This window comes from Lissotriton vulgaris, chromosome 4_1 (genome assembly GCF_964263255.1).
Source record: "Lissotriton vulgaris chromosome 4_1, aLisVul1.2, whole genome shotgun sequence".
In the NCBI taxonomy this organism is placed as follows: domain Eukaryota; kingdom Metazoa; phylum Chordata; class Amphibia; order Caudata; family Salamandridae; genus Lissotriton; species Lissotriton vulgaris.
Window position 1 is genome coordinate 147984767 of NC_141691.1, and position 24926 is coordinate 148009692.

Consider the following 24926-nt stretch of genomic DNA (forward strand, 5'->3'; position numbering starts at 1 on the left):
TTTTTTAAATTATATTGGCCTCAACTTTTAAGAGATGTGATTCTTGGATGACAATGATCTGTGCTGGGGAATCTCGTAAATATTGTAAAATACGCTCTCTTCTACCCCGCACGTGCAGACCATTGACATTCCATGATAAGAATTGGGAAGAGGTCATCTTCTAATGTCTATCTAATGTCTATCTTCATTTCCACTCCCTTCCAACTCAGTCATTTTATTTTCCCGAAAATGGCAGTATTCCCTACTTGGGCACAAAACATGTCTTGGAAGGCCCAACTCCTGAGGATTTTTTTGGCTTTTTATTCTTTCCCCCCACACCCTCCACCCCACCCTTGGAGAACCCACCCATACTTACTCCGATCTGATGTAAGGCCGGATTTACGTCTTACAACGCCTTCTCCTCCTGCACCGCTAAGTGCCCCTCGTGCCCCCCTTGAAAAAAAAGACTTTTTTTCTTTTCCTCATTATTTTATCTTTTTTTTTCCCCTTTTAATTAACCATGCTATTTCCTTTTATTTGTGTTTTTGTTTTTTCTTTCTCACCCTTAAAACGTTTGTGTTTTTTTTTTACCTCTTTCTTTCCCTTTACATCTACTCAGCATCTGTATTCTGCCCTAGCATGTTCAAATCATATTGCAGATCGCTCTACCGGTCGAGACGTTGGATGCAATGTTAAGAGAGAAACAGTGGTAATAACCACTATCCACTAATATATATCAAGACTGTAGGTGGAGGATATATGCACAAGAACTCAACCTGCTTCAATTGCTCCGAAGTTAAACTTTACCCTGGGAATGATTACTGATGGATTCCAATAATTCGTCGGCCTCGAAAGGTGATCTGACGTTATGCATTTTATTATTGGACATAACCCGCAAAAATGCGGGGAACCTCATCTGGACAGTTGCACCGGCAGCCCTAAACTTGTCCATCCTCTGACCCAATTTCTCCTCTCATCGAGGCTATTGAGGCTATTGAGGCTGCAAGAGCTTCCAGTGCGCTCTCAGTATGGGTGGGCCTCTCACTTTTGGCTCCTTCCTCCTCTGATGAGATTGTCCGGAAGTGTGGGTGTATTCAGGTGAAGGTGTTTTAATGCCCTTGTCTGGGCTTTTAGCAGGTAGCAGATCCAATACTTGAGGTAAATCCAATACTTGAGATAAAACTTTGAAATACGAGCGCAGAGAGGGGGTGATCTTACCAGTGGCACTAGTCAGGCTTAGGATTTTAGACCCCCCTTAAGGACCTCCTTTACTATTTTTTTTGCCTTTTTTCCCTTAGCTGTAGTCTTTATTGAGCCTGGCTCTTTCTATAGCTGAAGTAGTAGATGTAGAAGGCTCTGCTGATTCCGCTTCTTCTGTAATGGGGGATTCTGGGATTTGTAGATTTCTTCCTGCCCTCTGATTCTTTCCTGACTTCTCACTTGCACTCTTTGCATTTATTTTCCTGAAAAGGTTTTTTCCCCTTGATTTTAAATGCCTCCGTGTTCTCAGCGATCCCCTCAGCCTCCCCTATTGGGTCCACTATCGCGGCAGGAGCACCGCCAGCCCCACTCTCCAGTTCGAGTCTAGTTAACCCTCCCTCTCCAGCTCCAAAGCTACAAACCTCCTCTGCGGGAATCTACCGCTGCTGCGACTGCTGCCCCGCTCCCCCACCACAGCCCAGCCTACCTCTAAGCAGCCCCCGAGCCGAGCGACCTCAGCAGATCTCCACGGCTGCTCTCTGCATCCAGCTCCACAGAGGAGACGGGCTGAGGAGGAGGGATCGAGAGACCACGTCCTCGCTCCAGCACATCGACGGGAATCCGCCTACACAGCCGACACGACCGAGGCAGGAACAAAACGAAGGAACAAAGCAGTCGCCACCGCACACACCAGCAAGGTCATGGAGACGCGTTCAAACACGCTCAGAGCCCCATTTTCGTGCTTTCGCGCTCCAGGGAGGCAGCAGCACCGCGGTGCTCTGCGTCTGACGCGCGCGCCGCACTAGCCTGCGGCCGCCATGTTCTCTCTGGTCCTTTGTCGACGGCCAAACGGGCTTCGGGTCCTCGGTCGATGGCCAAACGGGCTTCGGGTCCTCGGTCGACGGCCAAACGGGCTTCGGGTCCTCCGTCGACGGCCAAACGGGCTTCGGGTCCTCCGTCGACGGCCAAACGGGCTTCGGGTCCTCCGTCGACGGCCAAACGGGCTTCGGGTCCTCCGTCGACGGCCAAACGGGCTTCGGGTCCTCCGTCGACGGCCAAACGGGCTTCGGGTCCTCCGTCGACGGCCAAACGGGCTTCGGGTCCTCCGTCGACGGCCAAACGGGCTTCGGGTCCTCCGTCGACGGCCAAACGGGCTTCGGGTCCTCCGTCGACGGCCAAACGGGCTTCGGGTCCTCCGTCGACGGCCAAACGGGCTTCGGGTCCTCCGTCGACGGCCAAACGGGCTTCGGGTCCTCCGTCGACGGCCAAACGGGCTTCGGGTCCTCCGTCGACGGCCAAACGGGCTTCGGGTCCTCCGTCGACGGCCAAACGGGCTTCGGGTCCTCCGTCGACGGCCAAACGGGCTTCGGGTCCTCCGTCGACGGCCAAACGGGCTTCGGGTCCTCCGTCGACGGCCAAACGGGCTTCGGGTCCTCGGTCGACGGCCAAACGGGCTTCGGGTCCTCGGTCGACGGCCAAACGGGCTTCGGGTCCTCGGTCGACAGCCAAACGGGCTTCGGGTCCTCGGTCGACGGCCAAACGGGCTTCGGGTCCTCGGTCGACGGCCAAACGGGCTTCGGGTCGACGTCCAAACGGGCTTCGGGTCCTCGGTCGACGTCCAAACGGGCTTCGGGTCCTCGGTCGACGTCCAAACGGGCTTCTGGTCCTCGGTCGACGTCCAAACGGGCTTCGGGTCCTCGGTCGACGGCCAAACAGGCTTCGGGTCCTCGGTCGACGGCCAAACGGGCTTCGGGTCCTCGGTCGACGGCCAAACGGGCTTCGGGTCCTCGGTCGACGGCCAAACGGGCTTCGGGTCGACGTCCAAACGGGCTTCGGGTCCTCGGTCGACGTCCAAACGGGCTTCGGGTCCTCGGTCGACGTCCAAACGGGCTTCGGGTGCTCGGTCGACGGCCAAACGGGCTTCGGGTGCTCGGTCGACGGCCAAACGGGCTTCGGGTCCTCGGTCGACGGCCAAACGGGCTTCGGGTCCTCGGTCGACGGCCAAACGGGCTTCGGGTCCTCGGTCGACGGCCAAACGGGCTTCGGGTCCTCGGTCGACGGCCAAACGGGCTTCGGGTCCTCGGTCGACGGCCAAACGGGCTTCGGGTCGACGTCCAAACGGGCTTCGGGTCCTCGGTCGACGTCCAAACGGGCTTCGGGTCCTCGGTCGACGTCCAAACGGGCTTCTGGTCCTCGGTCGACGTCCAAACGGGCTTCGGGTGCTCGGTCGACGTCCAAACGGGCTTCGGGTCCTCGGTCGACGTCGAAACTGGCTTCGGGTCCTTTTCTCTCGAAGCCAAACGTTCCTTTTCGGGGACGTGCTTTGACGACCTTGGCGTGTCACTGGTTTTCGCCACGTGGCTTTAGGGGCCGTCGAGTCTCCTACCGCTTTAAAAGTCTTATCGGTCTCTACGACCGTGTAGTCGTAGTCTTCTCTGGCGACGTTGTCTTCACAGTCGGTCGAGAGCCCCAGGTCTCGAAAGGACGGCGCTTGGACCTTGTCCTGCATGTTGTAGTTGGCCCTTCTCTGTCGCTCTCTTACCAGGAGAGTCTTCAATGTGACGGCGGAGCAGGCGTTGCAGTCCTTGCTCTTGTGGAAGACCAGTAGGAAGAGGTTACAAACCGGGTGCTGGTCCATCTGCGCATATTTGTGGTGGTAGTTACAACAGAATTTAAAGGGGTCTTGTCCATTTTTTGCACTCAGGGGGCCCCCTGTGTGCACATTTTGCGTTGGACCTTGAAGTTCTCCTTCTTAATCGTCCCGCTTGATCGTGTAGTTTCTCATCGTCTTCTCAATCCTTTTTGTGCAAAAATCGACTTTTTGCTGTCTTCTTTTCTCCAAAACTCTGGAGCCCTTTCGGGAACGATCCAGACCCAACTGCTGAAAAAATAATCTGAAGATGGCGCCCAAAAGTGGGCGCTTCCGCAGGAAGCTTGCAGACGTCACAGGAAGTACACCAAATGTGGGACGTCGAGTCCACCTGGACGACAAGAAAAAAAAAAAAAACACTACGTTTCCGGACCCAACCACTAGGCCGCGGAATAATCCATAGTGAATCCAGAAAGTTTCATGCGCAACACTGAAAGTGCTCATGGCCTACCGTGAACCGCAGGTAGTGCCAGTGGACCGCAGGATGGGGGGGATGTGAAAATAGGCGTCCTGCAAGTCCAACGCTACCATCCAGTCTCCAGGGTCTAGGGCAGCCAGGACCTGAGCTTAAGTCAGCATCTTGAACTTCTCCTTCCGGAGGAAGTCGTTGACGCTCCGGAGGTCCAAGATAGGGCGTAGGCCTCCTTTGCCCTTCTTGGGTACCATAAAGTAGTGGGAGTAGCAACCACGTTCTACTTTCGTCCCAGGAACGCGCTCAATGGCCCCCTTGGCCAAGAGGGCCATAACTTCCTCCTGCAGAAGTTGCAAGTGAACCCCCCGACATGCAATGGCATGGCTGGAGGGGTCGCCTCGAAGGGGAGGGAGTATCCCCTTTGGACGATTTGAAACACCCACCTGTCCGACTTGTTGGAGCGCCAGTGGAGGAGGTTATGGCGAACCCTGCCCCCCACGTCGAATGGGCCTGAAATGCCGGACTAGGAAGGCTTAGCGGCAGATGCTGCGGGGCGGATGTGGACTGACCCTGCCGTTGTCCCCCGGTACCGCCACAGCGGTAACCATGTCCACAACCGTGTTGAGACTGGTTCTGCGGCCTGTGGCTAGCTGGACGTGTGGGGGCGCCCCTTCCTTGGCCACGAAAGGGGCGAAAAGCATAAGTTTGCTGGCGCTGGCCCAGGCCCAAGGACTTGGTCGTAGCCCTGGAGCACTTAAAAACGCTCTAGCACACTATCCGCTTTGTCGCCAAAGAGGCGGCAGCCATCGAAGGGCATGTCCATGAGCATGGCCTGGACATCCCCCGAGAAGTTGGCAGACTGCAGCCAGGCGTAGCAACAAACCGCCACCGACGTGGAAATCGCTCTGCCCAGCGAGTCAGTGGTGTCAAGTCCACATCTAATAGAGTACCGTGCTGCATCCCACCACTCTGCCAGGGCGTGGGCGAGCCGTGTCCGGGCCTTCTCTGGACACTGTCAGCATCTCCGCAACTATATCCCACTGAGTGGGTGCAACGGTCCAAAAGGCAGGCGGTGTTGACAGACCACAGCCCCAAACTCGGAGAACAGTTTCTTCCCAATTTGATCATACCTTTTATATTCCCCATCCGGAGGAGCGGTCCGGAATGCGGTCTAGGACGTAGAGGCCTGAATCACCAGGCTCTCAGGGGTGGGGTTAACGGACAGAAAGCAGGGGGTGCCTGAAGCCGGGCGGAATGGGTCGCCTGGAGCCGGGCGGAAGGCGTCTGGCCACGTTCCAATCCACAGGGAGGCCTGTAGCGGGTTTAGACCAGGTGACCATCAGGACGTCCGTAGGGGCTTCGTTAAACGGCAGTAGAGGCTCCGATGAGCTTGCCTGTCGTTTGAGCACCTCAGTGAGGAGGTTAGTCCTCACGGCCGCGACAGGGAGTTCAAGAGCCAAGGCCTTGGCTGCCCTGTTCAACACCTCGCTATAAGTAGCCTCCTCAGAAGTCACGGAGGGAGGAGAGATGAATCCAGTGTCAGGCGAAGTGTCTAGACCACTGGCCTCCCCCAGCTCATCTGCCCAGTCATGGCTTAACTGGCACTGCTGTGCCAGAGGGTCCTCAGACCCCTCCCAGGGGCCGGTGTCGTCCGAAGACTGCACCGGGAGCAACACCCTCAGGGTCGGCGCCAGCGGAGTCGACGTGAGCTTGACTGGCGACGACCCGGATCCAGGCCTGTATCCTGCGGGCCCTGCGGCGCCGGGACCTGAGCACACGATGGAGCCGGGGCGATGCACCCGACAGCCCGCAAGGGCTCCCAGTCGGATCCGCAGGGCCCGAAGGCACCTCAACAGGTGCTGACGGATGGAAGTGAGTCCTCATGGGCACGAGGAAGTCACGTATCTCCTCCGGCGTCGCATGCAGCTCAGGGACTGGCGGGTGGGGAGCTGGACGCAGCGCCTGTGGCTCTGGCGGAGAGAAGAGTCATGGCGCCTCTTCGACTTCTCTTTCAAATGCCTCTACTTACCAGAGGACTTTGAGCCCGACAAGTGATGGTGACTCTACGAGCGGCGATGACTGCAGCAACGTGACCAGTCCCTCAACTACCTCCTCGACCGGGACCTCGAGCGGCACAGAGCAGACTTCCGGAGTTAGAACAGCTTACGGGACCGCTCCCGTCTTGCCTTCGAGGTCAAGGCCCCGCAGTCGGGGCATGACTTGTCATAGTGGTCGGCCCGAGGCAGTAAAGGCACCGATGGTGGGTGTCGGTCACCGACATCAGGCGGTGACAGGCGACGCAAGGTTTAAAACCAGGCATCCCTAATGGCACCGCGAGTCGAACTCTACTCGAGAAGTGATCAAAAGAGATTAAAAAAAAAGTTAGTCAGAAAATGACTTGAGTACTGCTCTTCCCAGATCTGCGCTTGCTGGCGCGGAAAAAAGAAGAACTGACGTCAGCGCGCTTTGGCGGCGTCTAAGTACTCCGACGACGTCATCCCGGCGATCACGCCGCCGAAAGTGGAGCCGCAGACGACGCCTACTCACGCGCAAGGGTACTGCTGACGAAAACTTTCCGGATAAAGTCTGACGCCTGGGGATATTCTAAGGTAAGGAATCTAACACTAACGGGTTTCTTTCAGATATGTTATGTTTTAGAGTCCACATACAATGTCTTTTGTTTCGGATCGATAGGTTCTGGTTGAAACAGTTCTTCTGGTTGGCGTCTCCTTTCGGTGCGGAGGTCTTTTTTGGGTAAGGGGAGTAGGATGTATTCCTAATTTCTTTACTGATTGGGTTTTTTTGGCACAGATATGCGGCTTGCTTGGTCCCGAACTGCGGGTAGGATTTTCCTTGGTCTTGGAGGTGGGGATGTCTTAAGTTCTTTCGGTCTCGACTAAGGCCTTCGGGCGAAGTTTTGACCGAAGCCTTCTTTTTTTCAGGTGGGGTAGGGTCAGTTGTACTCACTCGTTGACCTGGGATGATGTGGTCGTCAGGAGTCTTAGTCATCAGCTTCAGACATGATGTCTAGCTCCTCCGAATCCTCTGCAACGTCGGGCCTTCATCAAAGATGTTTTCCGGCACCGGTGCATATCGTTGCACCATGACGGGTCATCGAGCCCGGCGATCACGGATAGTCTTCTTGGATCGAAAAGAGGCCCAGGCCTGGCAATCTAATTCCTCACATTCTTGCGAGAGACAAAGGTTGCAGACCTTGTGATGGTCGCTGTGTGGTAATTTAACTCCACACTGGGGGCATTTTTTTAAATGGAGGCCTTTCCATTAGCCGTAGGCCCGAACGGCGTCAATAGGCCCAGCAGCCCACGTCGACTACCAGAACTGGGTATTCTAGAGTTAGCGCGAAGCACGCGAACGAAAAAAATATCGTCGATTTGATGTTTTGCACGTCAAAAAAGGTTTGGAAACCGTAGCAAATCGTAGCACCAAAGTACATTCGAACCCGATGGCAGAAAAAAATCTGAGGACGGAGTTGATGCCCATGCGCACGATCGTCCAAGGGAGGAGTCACCTATCTCGTGACTAAAAAGACTTCTTCCAAGAAAACAAACTGCAATCATCCAAGCCCAACACCAGATGGCGATCTAGTAAATGTATGAACTCTGCAGCTCATATGCCTCGAACAAGTGTGTTTCAATAACAAATTGCTTTACTTATCTTTATCCAGGAAACGTATCTAGGTATACCACACCAAGTAAGAAAAGTAATCTGAAAAGTAATAGCAAATACTCACAAAGTACTCGTAAAGTAACTTTACAGTATTTTCAACTGTTTATGAACATTTGACCTACCTGTAACCAAACCAATTGTATTCAATTGCATTATTCTTGCAAATTAGTACTACACTTACCTGTACTAGGTTCTGCTTGGGTCTAGTAATAAAGTACAACTAAATAACACGTTTATACAAAACAAATTGGTCTGAGTTTAGTATTTGAGTGTGTGAAATCATTTCTTGCCTGAGTGTGTATAATAAATGCTTAACACTACCATCTGATAAAGCCTTACAGGTTGCCCACACTACCACAAATGGAGAGCAAAGTGTTATCTATTTTAACCTCTGTAAGCCTTTGGGGATTTACTGGACTCTGTGCTTACTATACCTTACTTTTGGTATAGTATATACAGACCGCTTCCTACAAGGAGGTACTGCAAGTCTTTCCGGATCCACTGGTTTGCCTACGGTGATTTGCAAATCAAGGAATTTTTAGTTAAAGCATCCATCAGAAATAAGCTATACATGATTGGCCAGGCTTAATTAGTAAAAATGCAGAGTTGTGGAAAAAAAATATTCTGCTCATCAAATGCTTTTGTGGTTTCTGGTATTTGGTTCCAGGAAATTAATGTCAGAGCATTGGTAAAGGCTAATCTTGATGGCAGTAAAAAAAAAAATCGAATGAGTGTGTCAATGTGTGCTGTACATATTAGAGAATGTGACCACAAGTCATTTGAGGCACTATTCCAAAATCCTACAGTACATGACAGAAGAGTTTGCAACATGTATAATGTGTATATACAGAAAACATGCCTAATGGGTGCTGCCATTACGTTTAGTGAGTCAAATAATATTTGGCCAATGAACCATGAACTGAGTGAGTTGTCCAAGAGTTAAAAGGGATTGAGAAAAAACATTGCATGACAGGTGCTACATCACCCAATTTTCAGGTAATTAGTCCATTATTTCAAAATGTCTCTTTGAACAATATTTGGGCAATTTGTTGCAGTTTCCTGTACAGTTAACATGAGAAACAAGGATAACAGTTTAGATGATGCAGTATAATCACTCAATGGGGACAAAAACCGCGCACTTATAGGAACTGATTCAGAGTTTTTTGAATTGTTACAAGTGAAAAATGCTTGGTCATCCTAAAGTATTTGCAAAGGCATTACATTACATACAATAAACAACTGTTTTGAAAATCTAATTTGCATTAGCATACCTGAAGACTGACAAAATCCTGTAGCTGAAGACATCAATACATTTTCCGTCACTGGCATAATTTTCTGCTCATCACTGCTCCGATCACCTGCTGAATTTCGATCAGCATCCTGGTCATCATCTTCCAAGTCAGAAGATGAAGACATTTCTTGCTTCTTCAAACCTTTGCCTCTCGCGTCACCTTTCTTGTTAGACAATTTTTTGCTCCTTTTTTGACTTTTAGGCGTCTCTTCACTGTCTTCCTCAGACCTGGCTTTTTTTCTTTTGTTTTTCGATTTCAATTTACTTGAATCTTTTTCTAATTCATTATCAAAGTTTGAAGACTCTGAACGGTTCTTTAGTCTCTTAGATGTTGAATTTCTGGTGATTCTGGTCTGTCTGCAGGGACTATCTGAATCAGAACTCGAGCTTTTCCTTTTACGCTTTTCTTTATTACTTATCAAGGCCTTTTTTGGATCCTTAAAGCTATTTGCAGGTTTAAATGTCTCATTTGTGCTATCAAGGTCTGATGAACTAGGACTCATTTGTGCTGCCAGCTTCAGGACTTCTGGCATTTCTTCATCAGAATCAGAGAAACTTTTCTTCTTTCTTGCTTTTTTTCCAGCTTTTATGGACAGACTTTTTTTGATCAGAGGAGTCCCATCACTGTCTGAAGAACTCGGATCTGCAACTTTTACTTTGTGTTTCTGTGGCTTTTTTGATTTCTGCTTAACTTTAGGCTCTGTTCCACTGCTCTCTCCTCCAGAATTGGCTAAGGACTGTCCATCAGTGGGCCGTCTTCTTGGTGTTGTCTTCACACGTGGAGATCTTCTAAGATCAGACTCCTCTTTCAATAAAACGGGTTTCTTTTCAGTTAAGCTATCATCAACTTTATCTGAAGCACTATCCTCTTTTGCGGCCATATCACTTTCACTTTTATCTTCTTCAGTTTCCACCTTTCCACCATTTGTTTTGAATTTTATGAGAGAACCAGAAAGAGAAAGTGGATTTATTTTCACCAACAATGATCTTACTCCTTTTGCCTTCTCATCAATATCTTTTACAGGTGTTAAAATGGGCTTTGAAGGAGCAGACTTAACAGGACTTGATAGGACATTGTTCTTCTCATCATTGATTGCATCGGTCACAGCTGCATTTTCTAAAATGTCAACAGGGACAGAAGTTGGAACTGAAAGAATGTCACTATCCAATGCCTCAGGACTACTATTTTCCAGCTGCTTATCTTTTTTATTTGACTTTTTGTCTCCATGTTGCTTTTTAGAACTGATAAACTTGTTAGGATCGCTGCAATGATTTTTAGTAGGCTTGCTAATCTCTTCATCAGTTTCAATTCCTTCACCTTTCTCTTTAGAATGTGATACTTTTTTTCTTTTGTCATGAAGTCCCTTGCTTTCCTGCTTATCCTTTTTATCACCTAGGCTTCCCTTCTTATAGTTTTTGAGTTTATCAGTTTTGACACCACACTCCAATACTTCACGGTCCACTTCATCATCTTCAAACTCCAATGTCTCACCATCTTCAGCCTCAAGTTCACAATCTTCATTCGCAAGCAGCTTGCTGTTTGTTTCAATAGGTTTGTCACCAATTATTTTTTCACTCTCAACTAATGTGCCATTAATTTCAGATTCTTGCTCCATGTCAACTTCACCTTCTTTATCCCCATCCTGAAGTGAATCATCTCCTTTATGAAGGCCATGGGTGGGCTTATCTGGAAGCTCATCATCCCCACTCTCAAAATATTTTTTATTTCCAGACTTCCCCTGTTGTCCCCGATCTGCCCTTCTTGCCTCCTTATCCGTTCCATCTTTTTTCTCAGATTTGTGACTGTCCAGCTTGATAGCACCCCTGTCCTCTGTCTTCTCCCCCTTGTCCTCATCATTTGTTATCTCTACTTTTTCCTCGAGATTGTTCTGATCAGGTTTTTTCTCAATCTTGCCAGAAGTTTTATTCAACGTTTTCTCTGCCGTGTCCATGTACAATTGATCGGAATTTCCATCTGCTATAGCCATATGCTTTAGAACTTTGTCAGACTTCTCAATCAATTCTTCCTCTACGTCAGACTTCTCACTCTTGTCTAAATTCTCTATCAAGGTTACCATCTTATTTGTTTTTTTTTCCAACATTCGGTCCACTTTGCCAACAGTTTTCTCCTTTCTTACATATTTATTATTTTCAAGATGATTTTCTTTGGCATTTTTGTTTTTAGTTTTATTTTCCAACTCATAGATCTCACAGTTAAGACTTTCGTCCAAGGCAACATGGGCTTTTTTCAAGTCATAGAGAACAGACTTAAAAGCTTTTAATTGTCTCATCTTCACATTTGAGCTTAGGTTAGAATTATCTGTTTTCGGACTTATAAATTTGACAAAACTAGCATTTAAATTTGTAGTAGTTTCGACTAGTTTTTTCACTTTTTTCAGTAGTTCTTTTGGGACCATCAGAGCTTTATATGAATATGTAAATGAGCTAGTGCATGTATTATCGAACCGGTCTGTCCTATCACAACTGGAATTGGACTTTTCAGAATGCTTATGTATTTGTTCAGGCATTTTACCGTCATGTTCAGCCTTTATCTTCTTTTTATTTTGTTGCAAAAACTGTTCCAAATTTTCAGTCACACTGTCACAATAACGTATGAGGTCCAGCAATGGCTCTGGACAGCAAATGTAACACTTCCACTTCATAGTTTCATCCATAATAGCGGAGAGCTCTTTCCGGCCTAGGTTCCGCAAGATACATTTTTTGCAAAATGCATTATGGCAATAGTCACAGCAAATAAGGTTTCCCCCTTCAGCGCACCACCTGGAATTTAAACACAAAAAACTATTTGTCATATTGAGGATTTAACAGAACAAGTAAATGAAACCTGGATTTAAACCACATTTTGTTGATGAATAATTGCAACCATTGCCACTAAAAGTTTACCTGACAAAGTTGTGCAAGTTACACAGTAAGCATTCAAATAAAGTATAATTTAAACTAATTGCAACACATTTTCATGACAAAAAGAGGTTTATGAATGTTACTTTAGTCATATGTAAAGAAGCTTTTGCAACTTATCTCGCTGATTGATGAGAATTAGAATTTAAAACTTTAAATCCAAGCCATGGGAACTGAAAAACACTACGTTTTTATATGTATTGACATGCAGATCTGTGTACATGGCAATCCACGTCTGGTCTGAGAGGCTGCCTAGGCTGCCACACAGCAGGCATGTTGGTGAACCCCTGGGTTGAGTGCCCCCGCTCTCCTGGACCTGCAACATTGCACATCCTGGGCGAGGTGCTAGGTCTCCTCCCCCAGGATGGGCAGGGGGAAGCCTCAAAGGCCTGCCACCCTTGTGAGCTTCTCCAGACCACTTGCTGTACTCAGCAACTGGCCCCCACCAGATCTGACCCCCACTGGCGGGAAGACTGGCGGGAAACCCTATGTCAGGAAGGGGGGTGTGCCAGCCTGTGCCAACCCCACCCCTCAGGTGGGAGATGCGAGGTGAAGCACGACCCCTGGCTCCAGCCATCTTTAAGATGGGGAGCCCTGCTCAATCACAGCTAGGCTCCTGGCCCCCTCCCACAGGAGAGGAGCAGGCTAGGAGGTGTACCCACACCTGGACAGGGACCTGTTGGTCCCTGCCCTTGCCCTACCTGTAAAGTCCCTAAATTCAGTATTTAGGGGCACCCTGAACCTTCCTTCCTCAGATCCGGATAAGAAAAGAAGAAAGAAGATCAAGAAGACGACCCGCCGAGCAGCTGCTAACAGGACGACACCAACTGACTTGGCCCCAGCCCTAACGGCCTGTCTATCCTGAAACCTGCTCCTGCTTAATCCCGGCAACTCCTGCGGACAGCAACCTTGGACAACTCAGAGGACCTACCTGCCTTGACCTTCTAACAGACTTGGACTCCCCTGAGCAGAGGCTCTGCTCCAACAGCAATACCCCTGGTGCCAGCCAGGAACCGAGAATCCAGCCCACCCTGCACCTGCCAAGCACGGATCCAAGACCATGAGGACGTCCCTCCGGCGACTGGGACCCAAAGTCCAGTGCCCAAAGACCCTCCTCGACGACCCAGATGACGCCTGCAACCTCAGAACCAGGGACCTCCCCCGCCAACCGCGACCAGCTGAGGGTAAGCGTTCCCGACGCCAAAAGACACCCCTGCACCCGGCACCCCACGGTCCCCTGTGCCTTCCTTTGGGGGTACCTACCTCTTCTCCAGGATCCCAACTTAACTCTCGAAGTTGTGGTCGCACCTGAAGAATCTCCGTCCCCGAGCCTGCAGCCTTTGTTCCCTTTTTAACTTTCCCATTAGCTAACATTGAGCGCCCAACGGTTCAAAAGCACCCTGCACCCAGCCGCCAGAGTGCAGCTGGAAGTTCAACTACTACCCTACTCTACTTCCCCACTTGCCCTGAGTAAGTGACCAGGAGCTCAGCTCCCACAGCCGCCTGGCCTGCTTGCTTGCAGCCACCAACCGAAGGCCCCCTACCCTCCATTGGATTACGTTCGGCATACTCTCTCTGCACCCAGCTGCCCCTGTGCCTCTGAGCCTGGGAGATCCCAGAGTCTATGCCCAAAACCTTAACTTCACCAGTCGAGCACTCACCTGGAAACTGATAACTCACTTTCCGGCCATTGGATAACATTGACGGGTTTGACTCGAAAAATCTTCGTGTTGTTTTGAAACTCTAAAATATTCCTATAAAATCAGCGGAGTAACGAATTTCGAATTACTCACCTGGAGTAAGGAGAGGAGCCAGTACTGTACCTCTCAATCCAGTACTGAACTGCAAAAGTAATTAGAACTGTACTTACCCATGACCTGAATTTTCTTCCATAGGAAACCATTGGCTGCTTGTCTCTAAAATTTCTTCTGTCTACTTTTGAAAATAGCAAATATTCCTTAAAAATCAGACCAACTACTAAAATGTAAATACTTACTGGTCTTAGGTAGAGACCCCAGTACTGAACATAGGAGTCCAGTCCTGGATTACAAAAGTAACGAGAACCTACTTTACCTGTGACTTCGAATTTCCTTCCATAGGATAACATTGCTAGTTTTTCACTGAAAACTTTTTAAGTGTCAACTTTTGAAAACCTTTATATTCTTTAAAAATCATTGCAATAACCAGAAGGTTTTTACTAAACTGTTTTCAGCTTAGACCCCAGGACTGAATCTAGGATCCAGTCCTGGAGTTACAAAAGTAATCTATAAAGTAATCAACTGCATTTATGTAGAAAAACACATTGAGCTCAATGTTAATTTGTGTTTAGAATTGTGTTGCCTACTGCAACCCCTGTGCCTATTGTGTTAACAAAGTTAATTACCTTTCTGCAAAGAAATTATCTGAGAACCCTCATATTGAGAAAAGTATATTTTGATACCTGTTGGTTCTAAAAATAAAACTATATATTTTGATATGAAACAATTGGCCTGGAGTTCAGTCCTTGTGTGTGAAACCTTTTGCTGACAGTGTGTACAACAAATGCTTTACACTGTCCTCTGGTACTGCCTTACTGCTCGACCAAGCTACCACTTTGGAGAGTAAGGTCAGCACTGACTTTAACCTCTGTTATACCTCTGGTGATTGTGGTCTCTATACACACTGTACCTTACTTTGGTCCAGTATATATAGAGCCATTTTCTCACAGTCTATGCCCATTTCCATAGTTGTTGGGCTTGCGTTGAGTGCTAAAGACTGTGTTTCTCCTTGCTTGTTTATGTAAAACATGGTGGTTGTGTTGTCTGTTTATATTACCACTTTCTTTCCGTAAAGCACCTTCTGAAAAGCTTTTAAGGCTAGGAACACCGTTTTTAGCTTCAGGAAATTTATGTGGGTTTACCACATCCTCCTGTGGCCACAATCCTCTTACCTTGATGTTGTTCATATATGCTCCCCATCCTAGCTGGGGAAAATCTGTTATCGTCACTGTTGGAGTTGGTTGTGTGAAAGGTATTCCCTGTGTTATGTTTGTTTTGGTCCACCATGCCATCTCCTGATGTACAGTTTGAGTGACAACCACTAGATCCTCCTAAATCCCTGTTGCTTGTTACCATTGTTCTTGAAGACATTCCTGGAACGGTCTCATATGAAAGCGAATGTTGGGAATTAAATGAATGCATGAAGCCATCATTACTAGAATTTTCCCCACTGTCCTCACTGTCAGAGCTTACCCCTTGTGGTACAGATGTGTCTGTTGCAGCAATGCCAATGTTCTCTTCTTGCTTGGGAACACCTTCCCTAACTCAGTGTTGATTTGTGCTCCAAGGAACACTTTTTGTTGTTCTGGATCTAGTGAAGACTTGTCCCAGTGTATTGAAAATCCGATTTGGACTAGTGTCAATGTCACTTGTTGTATATGCTGTTTGCAGAGACTGTATGAGCTTGCTCTTATTAACCAGTCGGCTAGGTATGGGTATACATGAATTCCCGGTCTTCTCAGATGCATGGATACTGCCGCTAAGCATTTTGTGAAAACTCTTGGTGCAGACTTTAGTCCGAATGCTAGCACCTTGAATTGGTAGAGCATTTTGTGGACCACAAACCTGAATTGATTTTTGTGTTTTCTTTTTGCAATAGAGGTGTCACCTCCTGCAACGTTGTCATTTTGAATCATTGTGTTTTTATGAATTTGTTGAGAAACCTTAGGTATAGTATTGGACGCAACATTTCGTCTACTTTTTGAATTCGGAAGTATGTTGAGTAAATGCCTTAGTTCCTTTCGCTTTGTGGTACTTTTTCTATAGCCTCTTTGGATTGAAGTTATTGCACCTCAGAGTAAATGTGAATTATTTTTCTGAATGTTTTTTTGTTTTTCTGTTTGGCGGTTTCTTTGTCAATTCTATGCAGTAACCGTACTGTATTATGTTTAATATCCGTTTGTCTGGGATGATATCTCTCCATTAGTGGAGAAAGTATTTTAGCCTGTCACCTACTGGTGTAGTATGTTGGAGGGACTGTTTGTTGAAAGGATGAGTTCTCTTTTCTGACATGGTCTATGGGTGTCCACTCACTGATGTTTTTAGTGAATGGACCACTCTTGAAATGCAGTCACTTTGCTGTGGTCTGCAGTCCTCCTCGCTGTATTTGCCCTCTTCCAAAAGGGCGCCCTTGAAAGGATTGTCTTCCATGTTGGAACTGCCAATTTAGCTGCTGACCCTGTTGCCAACCGTGGCTTACCCATTGGTAAGTTTGCTGGTATGTTTGGTGCAAGGCTGTGGGTTGATGGTTACCTGTGCCTGCTTGTCTCCTTGGTGTGCCCCTACGCATGCCTCTAAATTGTAGTGCACCCATAGACCTTGCTGTTTCATGGTCTTTTTTCAGTTGGTTTAGCTTCTGATCTTCAATGCTACCAAAACCGGTTCCCCATTGAACGGTGAGTTCAGTATGTTTTGCACCTCTGGCTTGAAACCTGATACTCAGCCATTCATCTCTCAACAAAAAAAGGGGGAACCGTGGTTGACTTTAACGGGGTCCAGTGTACAAGTCCGAACAACTAGTGACACAAAAGGGGTAACAAAGTTCCCCGAAAGGAATGTGAAGAACAGTATGAATGTAGCGTAGAGGACAGAAAAAGGGGGAAATTCCCTTTTTGGATCTAAAACCCTCACACACCTAGTAAACTAGGTGTCATGCTTCATCATATGGGTTCTGCTCCTCGTCAGACTGGCGCTGCAATGTCTGACGGGCTCCCGAAAAGGGGCTCTTTATCGGAGATCTTTTGTTCCAGCCATATGGTGCATGCGTGTGAGAGGGCAGAGGAAAGTGTAGTCGTGAAGTGAAGGTGGATTAAAAAAGGTGAGTCAGTCCACAATGCACGTTATTAGCGTGGTGGACTCCCTTGATTAAAAGGGGTGGGAGGGGAGATATATACCGGGGAGATTCACAGCAAAATATCTACAACCCTCAGGTCAGGTCAACATGTTTTTTGCCATCATGGCAATTCTTCAGGACCTAAGTGTTCAGTACTACACAGTGAGAAATTAAACAATGTAAATTACAACCTCATCTTGTAGGTCAGTAAACGGGCAGGCCAATTGGTCCTACTCTAGTGATGCGACCTAGAAAAAATATATAATCATGCAACAGAGGGAAGTGGTAAGTACAATACTCTATTGCTTACTAGCTCGCAAGTACTCTACATTGTACACACACACAAAAGATATTTAAAACAATGACAAAAAAGGGTATTGTGAAAGCAAAATACCCTTAGTTTTGCAGGGACAATCCCAATCGAGACTGAGGGCGAAAACTTTGCGAATAATGGAAGGGAGGGCTCGATGCTTACCCTAGGAGATTCCCCAAGGTGCCCCGCAGACTGCTCCCGTAGGACCGGCACAATTGGGTATGGTACCTAGGAGAGAAAAAAAGATGCCATGCAGGGGGCTTATCTTGGAAGAGACAACAAGGGACATGTGTCAAAAGAACCGTGCTCATGGAGCCCTAGGTTCTCGTTGAGGACAGCTCAAGCATGTGGCCACCTCTCCTCGAGCCCCATGCCTGTACTGCGTAGAGATGAGTCGCATGTTAGACAAGCCGCAATCACTAAGGCCGTCTCTCCCCGGTAGACATCGCCAACCCGCAAGCCTGAACACTGCCCGCACCCGGGCCCCGCTGGTGAACCTGCGGAGGGAGGGGAACGTAGCCGGATTCACCCAGCAGGCCGACAGCGTCTGTCCGGAAAAAATGACATTGCCCCACATAATACGTGGCATCAGGGAAGCAAGCATCTTCCAAGACTACGGAGGCCAAGGTGAAACTAAGGGAAATGTTCCACACATTACCCGAGCGCCGACAACATAGTTCAAGGCGACGGTCACAAGGGAGACTCGCAAACTGCTTACCTTCGGCGGCGCGGTCCAAGCCGTATAAACCTACCCCCATGAACAGCACCTGGTCAGGGCGCGGAGCAGCTGGTGGCGAGCCCAGGGAAGAGCCGGGTATAAGAAGCCATCGCCATCCCACCATGTCAGTGCCGTAGGGGGCGTGGCGTATGTCGTCCAGGACAGCGCATGCGCCAGTCCGGAACCTGGATGCGAAACCTACACTTGGACGTGCTATTGAATCTAAGGAGTCAGAACGGCTATCATCTTAGGAGTAGCAACGTGCTCAAAGAGTTAAGGGGCCACATAAGGAAGTCAATGCAACCGGGCAAAGGTTGACGAGGATAGGTAGACGGCTCTCTTACCTCCTTCGAAGTCTTCTTCTCGACCTATACGACTGGTATGTCTGTCGTCCTCGTCGCTGGAAAGGCCCAGATCTCAAAGTGACGGTGCTGGTCCTTGGCCCTGCAGGTTTCTAGTGGGCCCTTCTCTGTCTCTCTCTCACCCGCAATGTCTTTGGTGTGAAGGCAGAGCAGGCGTTGCAATCTTCACTTGATCCAGCGACAGGCACAGGTTGCAGACTGGATGCTAATCTTTTTGAGCGTATTTATAATGACAATTCTAACAGAATTTGAAAGGTGTCTTGTCAATTACCGCGCCCAAAGAGCCCCTGCATGCGCTTTCTCTGTGTCGAAGTTCCATACTTTTCCCCTTTTCGTCGCACTAAAGCTTGTCGGATAGTAGTCCGGTACGTCAAAAATGCTTTTCTCGCTCTTTCATAGAGGTTTCCCCTATTTTTGTCTATTCTTCTCTCCAAATCTATGGAGCTCCTTCCGTATCGTTCCAGACCCAACGCCAGAAAAAAAGAATCTGAAGATGGCGACCAAAGGTTGAAGCTTCCGGAGGAAGCACGTTGACGTCACAGGAGGACACCAAATGATGGCATGTCGACGCCCAGCAACACAAATACAAAAAAAAAGAAAAAAAAAAAAAAAAGAATACAACAATTCCGGATCCAACCACTAGATGGCGGAATAATGCACAGCAAGCGAATCCAGAAAAGATTCACGCTGCTAGATATAGGGGCGTTACAGGTAGGTATAGTCTGGACCAATGGGTCTCTTCCTTGGGATGGGTAGACCCCATACTAGGACTCCCTCTAGTGCATAGATCTTCAAACCTTTGGATGCAGAGACTCCGTTGTCAAAATTTGTATGGCGTAAGGACCCCTTTCTGACAAAAATTTCTGAAACCTGGTAATCCTCATCCTCGACAACAATAAGTGCGCCAAAAACAAGGAGAAAAAATTTCTACTTGTTACACCTTTGCTGGGGAGGTGTCAGTTTTTGGAGCTGCCTCAGGTTTACTTGATTTTGTAATTGTGGGGCAGCAACAAAATCCATGGGTGTTGCGTGGGTGAGTGAGTACATGCTCTTGACGCAATGTGTTTTTCGACTGCTACTTTTATACAAAATTAATTTTGGATCGCCATATGCATGGGCACAGACACTTGTGTGTGAAGCATGCGCTTTTTGAACGTGTTTGAATTTGCAGTGCTACACTATCATGGTTGAATTGTAGCCTATTGGTGATTGATTCATTAATTATTATGTTCTTTCTTCCTTTTTTACAGGTTATGTTTTAGATCTACAGATAACCATTTTAGGGTGCCGTATGGGTGGTCACTCATTGTTCTTAACAGACCACTACCAAAAAGTGTAGATAGATCACACATTGGCCCGACAAATTGATGTCTACTTGGCGATAGGCAAGAAACATGGCCTGATTTCCTAGCGCGTACCCTGCAACCTCAGAGCAGGTGAGCATGCATCATCGTTTTTTAACCTGGATAGTGACCACATTCATTAAAATTGTTTTGGGTGGACCACTAATTCCTGTTTTAGCCTACACTTCCACTATTATACATCTACATTCACAAGGGCCCTCACTCGCACTGTACCCAACAGCTATAAGAATAAAGATCTCTGCCGATAAGGCCCCATCACGTGTGCCAATCCGGTATTGCAGCACCGACCCGATGATGGAGCAAGACACCTCGCTGGCTGGGTGTGTGAGGATCTTTTTCTGAAAGGAGAAAAAGATTTTCTCCAGCTCAAGGAAGCACTTTAGTGCTCTCCTTACACACAACAACCTGTAATACTAAGAATGGCATACCATCTTGTTTTGTGTTGCGTGGGAACCCCACGCAAAGCCCATGCAACACCTCCTTGACTCTGAATAAGGAAACGCAGTGACTTGTGGTGCTATGTCTTACTCCATATCTATAAAGCCATGCTGGGTTACTTTGCCCACTTCATAGGTATGGTCGAGACGCTTGCTCCGCTTGAGCATCAAAAAAAGTGATGCTCTGGCGATGAAAGTCTCATAAATAAATCCCAAAATATTCTGTACGTTTTTTAGGTCTTTCACTCAAAGGAATCTCCCTAGAAGATATTGGGCAGCATAATGAACAATACATTTAAAAAGTTGTAACTCAGTGGGAAATGCACTGTAGTACATTATGAAACCTCTATTCGTTCATGCACTACAGAGGTCTATGAGCAACCAGAGAGCCACAGAATTACATTTTGATTGGTGCAGTGGAGAATAGTGATGTGTATTTTTACTGCTACAAGGTCACACATATTCACAGTGCTTTCTGTCATATGCCAAGTCATTTTATATTTGCATTACACACAGAGGAAGATAGAGCACTGCAAAACGTGCAAATAGTATTACAATAAAGTAGTGCTTCCAAAATGTAGATTTTAGTAATACCAGAGCATATGCAATGTCATTTTTTTACATAATTGTCCCTTCAACACCTCTTTAGGGCTGTGTAAATGCAGTTAAAATTAAATGCAAGCACTTCCCAGCCCAGTTGTTAACTCTGCACTATCACTCAAAAAATACAAATCTGTCATTAAAAGCTTGGAGTGATTTGAGCAATTGAAGCCAGAATCTGCTCCCAAGCACAATTTACACTTGCAGATTAACTGCTAGGCACATTTGCATTTCATTTAGACAAGCAGGCACTCTGGCACGACACACCACAAGGCACTCAATTGATGAAACTTCAGCTGATAAAGGATCTAAATTAGCTGTCCCAGGACGGCTGCCTTTTTCTACAACGAAAGCAAACGTTTTGGATTGCAGGTATAAGTGAAACTGGGGAATGTGCGACTCCCTCCCCAGGCCTCCACGGCCCCTCTGGGGGGATGTGCCCCACAGATAGAAAACCTCTGCTCTAGTGGGAGGGGAGCATAAGCCTCACTCTGGTTGGCTAGGTCACCCCATCTGCAAGATTGCGGGGACTGAGAGTTGTGCTTCACCTCACCTCCCCCACCTGAGGGGTGGGGTTGGCAAAGGTGGGCACAACTCTTCTCCTAACATGAGTTTCCCCGCTGATTCACCCGCCCAAAGAAGGGGTCAGAACCGATGGGAGGCACTTGCTGGGAGCCGCAAATGGCTGGGGTAGCTCACAAAGGAGGCAAGCCAATGAAGCTTCCCCTTCGTGGACCATGCCCATCCTGGGAGAGGAGGCTTGGCACCTCATCCCAGGATTAGAGTTGTTTCAGGACCCCAAGAGTAGCAGGCTCTCGACCCAGGGGCCCAGAAACTTCTCTGATGGTGGCAGCTGGCAAGCAGCCACTAGACTTAGGTTATTTTTCAGAGGGCATCTTGGAGCTTTTTCCATTAAATCCCACACTGGCATCAGAGTGGGTTTAATGTGCTGAGACGTTTGATACCAAACTTCCCAATTGTCAGTAAAGCCATTATAGTGCTGTGGAGTTCCTAATGACAACTCCCAGCATCATATACTCTTTATGGCATTACTGCACATACAATGTCTAAGAATGGACTTGGACAATTTAGGGGTACAGGGCCCGTGCACCTGTACCATCACCACTGGTATAGTGCACGCAGCTAGAGGGGTGGCTTACCTATGACAGGGCAGTGGATTGTAGTCATGGCACACAGGGATGAGAGCCAAGTCTACTCTCCACTTTGTTCATCACCAAAACAGGCAGCAATGGCAGTGTGTGGGTGTAAGGTACAGGGCCTAAAAGGGTGACACAATAAGTGCTGCAGTCTTTGTAGGTCTTCCCTGGCCACAGTGCCCTGGGTACCCATGGTAACTTTTACAAGGGACTAACATGTGGCCAGAGAGGGGCAACTGGGTTTTGCAACAGTACATGTTCGGGAAATAACAGGCCCTAGGAACCTGGTTGGCAGGAACCCAGGGCACACTCAGTCAATGTACATCAACCATTTGGCAAAAAGCCGAGGCAACCATACAAAAAGGGGCACTTTCCTACACTGTGTTCTTTCCCAAAACTGTACCTTTGTACCACAGTTTGGTATCAAACTTCACAGCACATTAAACCCACACTGATGCCAGTGCTGGATTTAATAAAACTTGCACACAGAGGGTATATTAGAGATGCATGCCCCCTGAAAAAAAATCTCTGGTTGGCTCTGCTAGCTTCAAGCCATCTGCCACCACTAGACAGGTTTATGTAACCCTGAATCAAGAGACCTCCATTCTCTGGGTCTGGGAACTAAGCACATCCTGGACAGAGGTGTCATGCCTCCTTCCTCTGGATGGACAGGGTACGTGAAGAGGGAGCTTCAAAGGCCTGCCTCTTGTTACCTGCCCCCAGCCTTTTGATGCGATTAGCAATGCAACTGGCTTCCACCGGTTCAGACCCTTATTTTGGGCACGAGAACCAATGGGAAAAGCTAGCTAGGAAGGGAGTTGTGTCCACCTTTGCCAACCCCACCCCTCAGGTGATGTGAAGCCCACATCTCAGTCCATGCCATCTTGTACATGAGGGGACCCCTCCAATCTGGATGAAGCTTATCCCCCCTCCCACTGGTCCCAACATGCACACCCCTGTAACAACCCTAAATTAAGTATTTAAACTTGCCTCTTCAGATTCAACATAACCAGAAGGGGGACCGAAGAGCAAGTACCGAAGAGGGCAACAACTGCTTTGGTCCCAGCCCTACTGCCTGTCTCCTGCTCTAGATCCCTGCAAGCTGAACCCGGTGTGTCCTGCAGCAAGCAGCTTCCAAGAACCCCGGAGACCGGTCCTGCTTTCTCAAAGAACTCTGATCTCCTATGGACATCGGATTTGTTGAACAAAAACCCAAGACAGGATTCCAGATCCTGCCGGATCCGCAAGTCCTCGCTACTCTGCATCAGACCCCCATGAACAGAGTTTGAGTGGCCCAACACCCCAGTGAGGTCCACACACCCCGCCAGCGATCCAAACCTGTGATCCAGTGTTGGACAACCTCCTCAGACCTTCTCGGTGCCTGCAGTCTCATCCTGAAGGGTCTCCCCCACCCCCCAAACCATGACCAGAACAGGTGAGAAGAGCCCGACATGAAAGGAACCCATGCACAAGCAGCCCCAGAGTCCGAAGGTGCCCTGGTATCCAGCAGTTGATGCCCTTCATCCAGTCTACTGGCTCCAGCCTGCAGTCTTTTTCCAAGAATCACATCCTCCATAGAGAAGCATTGGGCTTCCAACACTTCCTGAGCACCCTGCAACTGGTGCCCCTGCGCCGCTGGTGGAGTGTAGTTTGTGCCAATCCGGGACCACCTTACCTTAATCCTAGGAGCTTGGCTCCCGAGACAGAGTGGTCTGTCCGTGAGCAGTCCCCAACAGAGCTGCCCCCTGGCCCCATTGGCTAACATGGGCACCCTAAACTCTGCACGCGGCAACCCTACTACCGCTGGTGGTGCCCCTCGATTGCCAACCTGAACCTTGGGGAACCTTAGTACTCCCCAAAACTCAAATCCTAGAAATGTATACTTACTTGTAAAGTTAACACTTTGGTTTTCATCCTAGGACTGAATTGGGGGGTTCTACGTGTTGACCAGTCTTGTACTGCAACAAAAAGTAAGTTAGTGCCTTCACCAGAGTTAACGAAATGGTTACTTACAGGTAGGAGGAGTTTTGCAGCTTGAAGAGTTTTCTGGATTCACATGCTGTGAATCGTTCCGCCATCTAGTGGTTGGGTCCGGATTTTTTTTTAAATTCATTACTTGTTTTGGTCACTGTTGACCACCATTTGGTGGAAGGTATGTCCCCTGTGTGACGTCAGACAGAATCCTGGAGGTCGACGAACGTGGTGGCCATCTTTGGATTCTTTTTTCTGTTTCGATGTACTTTTAATCCTTGTGATTTATTTTATTTTTAAAGTTTTATATAGCGCGAACAAGATCTTTGCAGATATCAGAGCGCTTTACAGAAACAGTAGGTAGGATAAACAAGACTCTTAAATCAATATGAGATTCCGTAGACAGTGAGTTGCAAAAATAGGGTATCAATCATACAAGAGTATACAGAGTAATAACAATCAAGAAACAATAATATGGAAGCAGTACAATGTCTAAACGGATAAGATTATAGCACACCAGAGGGTGAGTAAACAATGTTGAAAGCAAAGCATAAGTCAGTAGTGGGTGCGTTGCAGGTTATTGAGGCCGATAATGTGGGAGCCAAATACTGTCATTGATCCAGTATCAATAGTGTTTAGGTGTATTTAGCCATAAGGATGGCCTTCACCTCTTTCTTGAAGAGTATAGTGGACGGGATAAGCCTGGTTTCTGGCGGGAGTGCATTCCAGATCCTAGGTGCCATTCCAGAGAAGGAGCGTTTGTATCTTTTTTCCTTACGGAATCTCTGTGGTTTCAGGAGGAGAGTGTTTGTGCTTCTGTTGGATCTTGAGCCTCCTGATATGGTCAGCTTATGAGAGAGGTAGTTGGGTGCCTTGTGGTGTACGGCCGAGTGTGTCATACAGGCAATTTTCAACTGAATTCTGGCATCAATAGGCAGCCAGTTCAGGGCTTTTAAGTCAGGGGATATATGCGAGTGTTTTCTTGAGCCAGTGATGA

The 24926-nt window shown here is 48.0% G+C and overlaps 1 protein-coding gene across 1 annotated transcript in view; it reads right to left on the bottom strand.

Moving 5' to 3' along the window:
- The window catches only part of ATRX (ATRX chromatin remodeler), a 1771102-nt gene that overhangs the window by 1450920 nt on the left and 295256 nt on the right, over nucleotides 1-24926 (bottom strand). Inside the window, exon 9 of the mRNA XM_086918408.1 lies at nucleotides 9200-12000. Coding sequence (XP_086774534.1) covers nucleotides 9200-12000 — 2801 coding nt within the window. The remainder of the gene's footprint in view (nucleotides 1-9199; nucleotides 12001-24926) is intronic.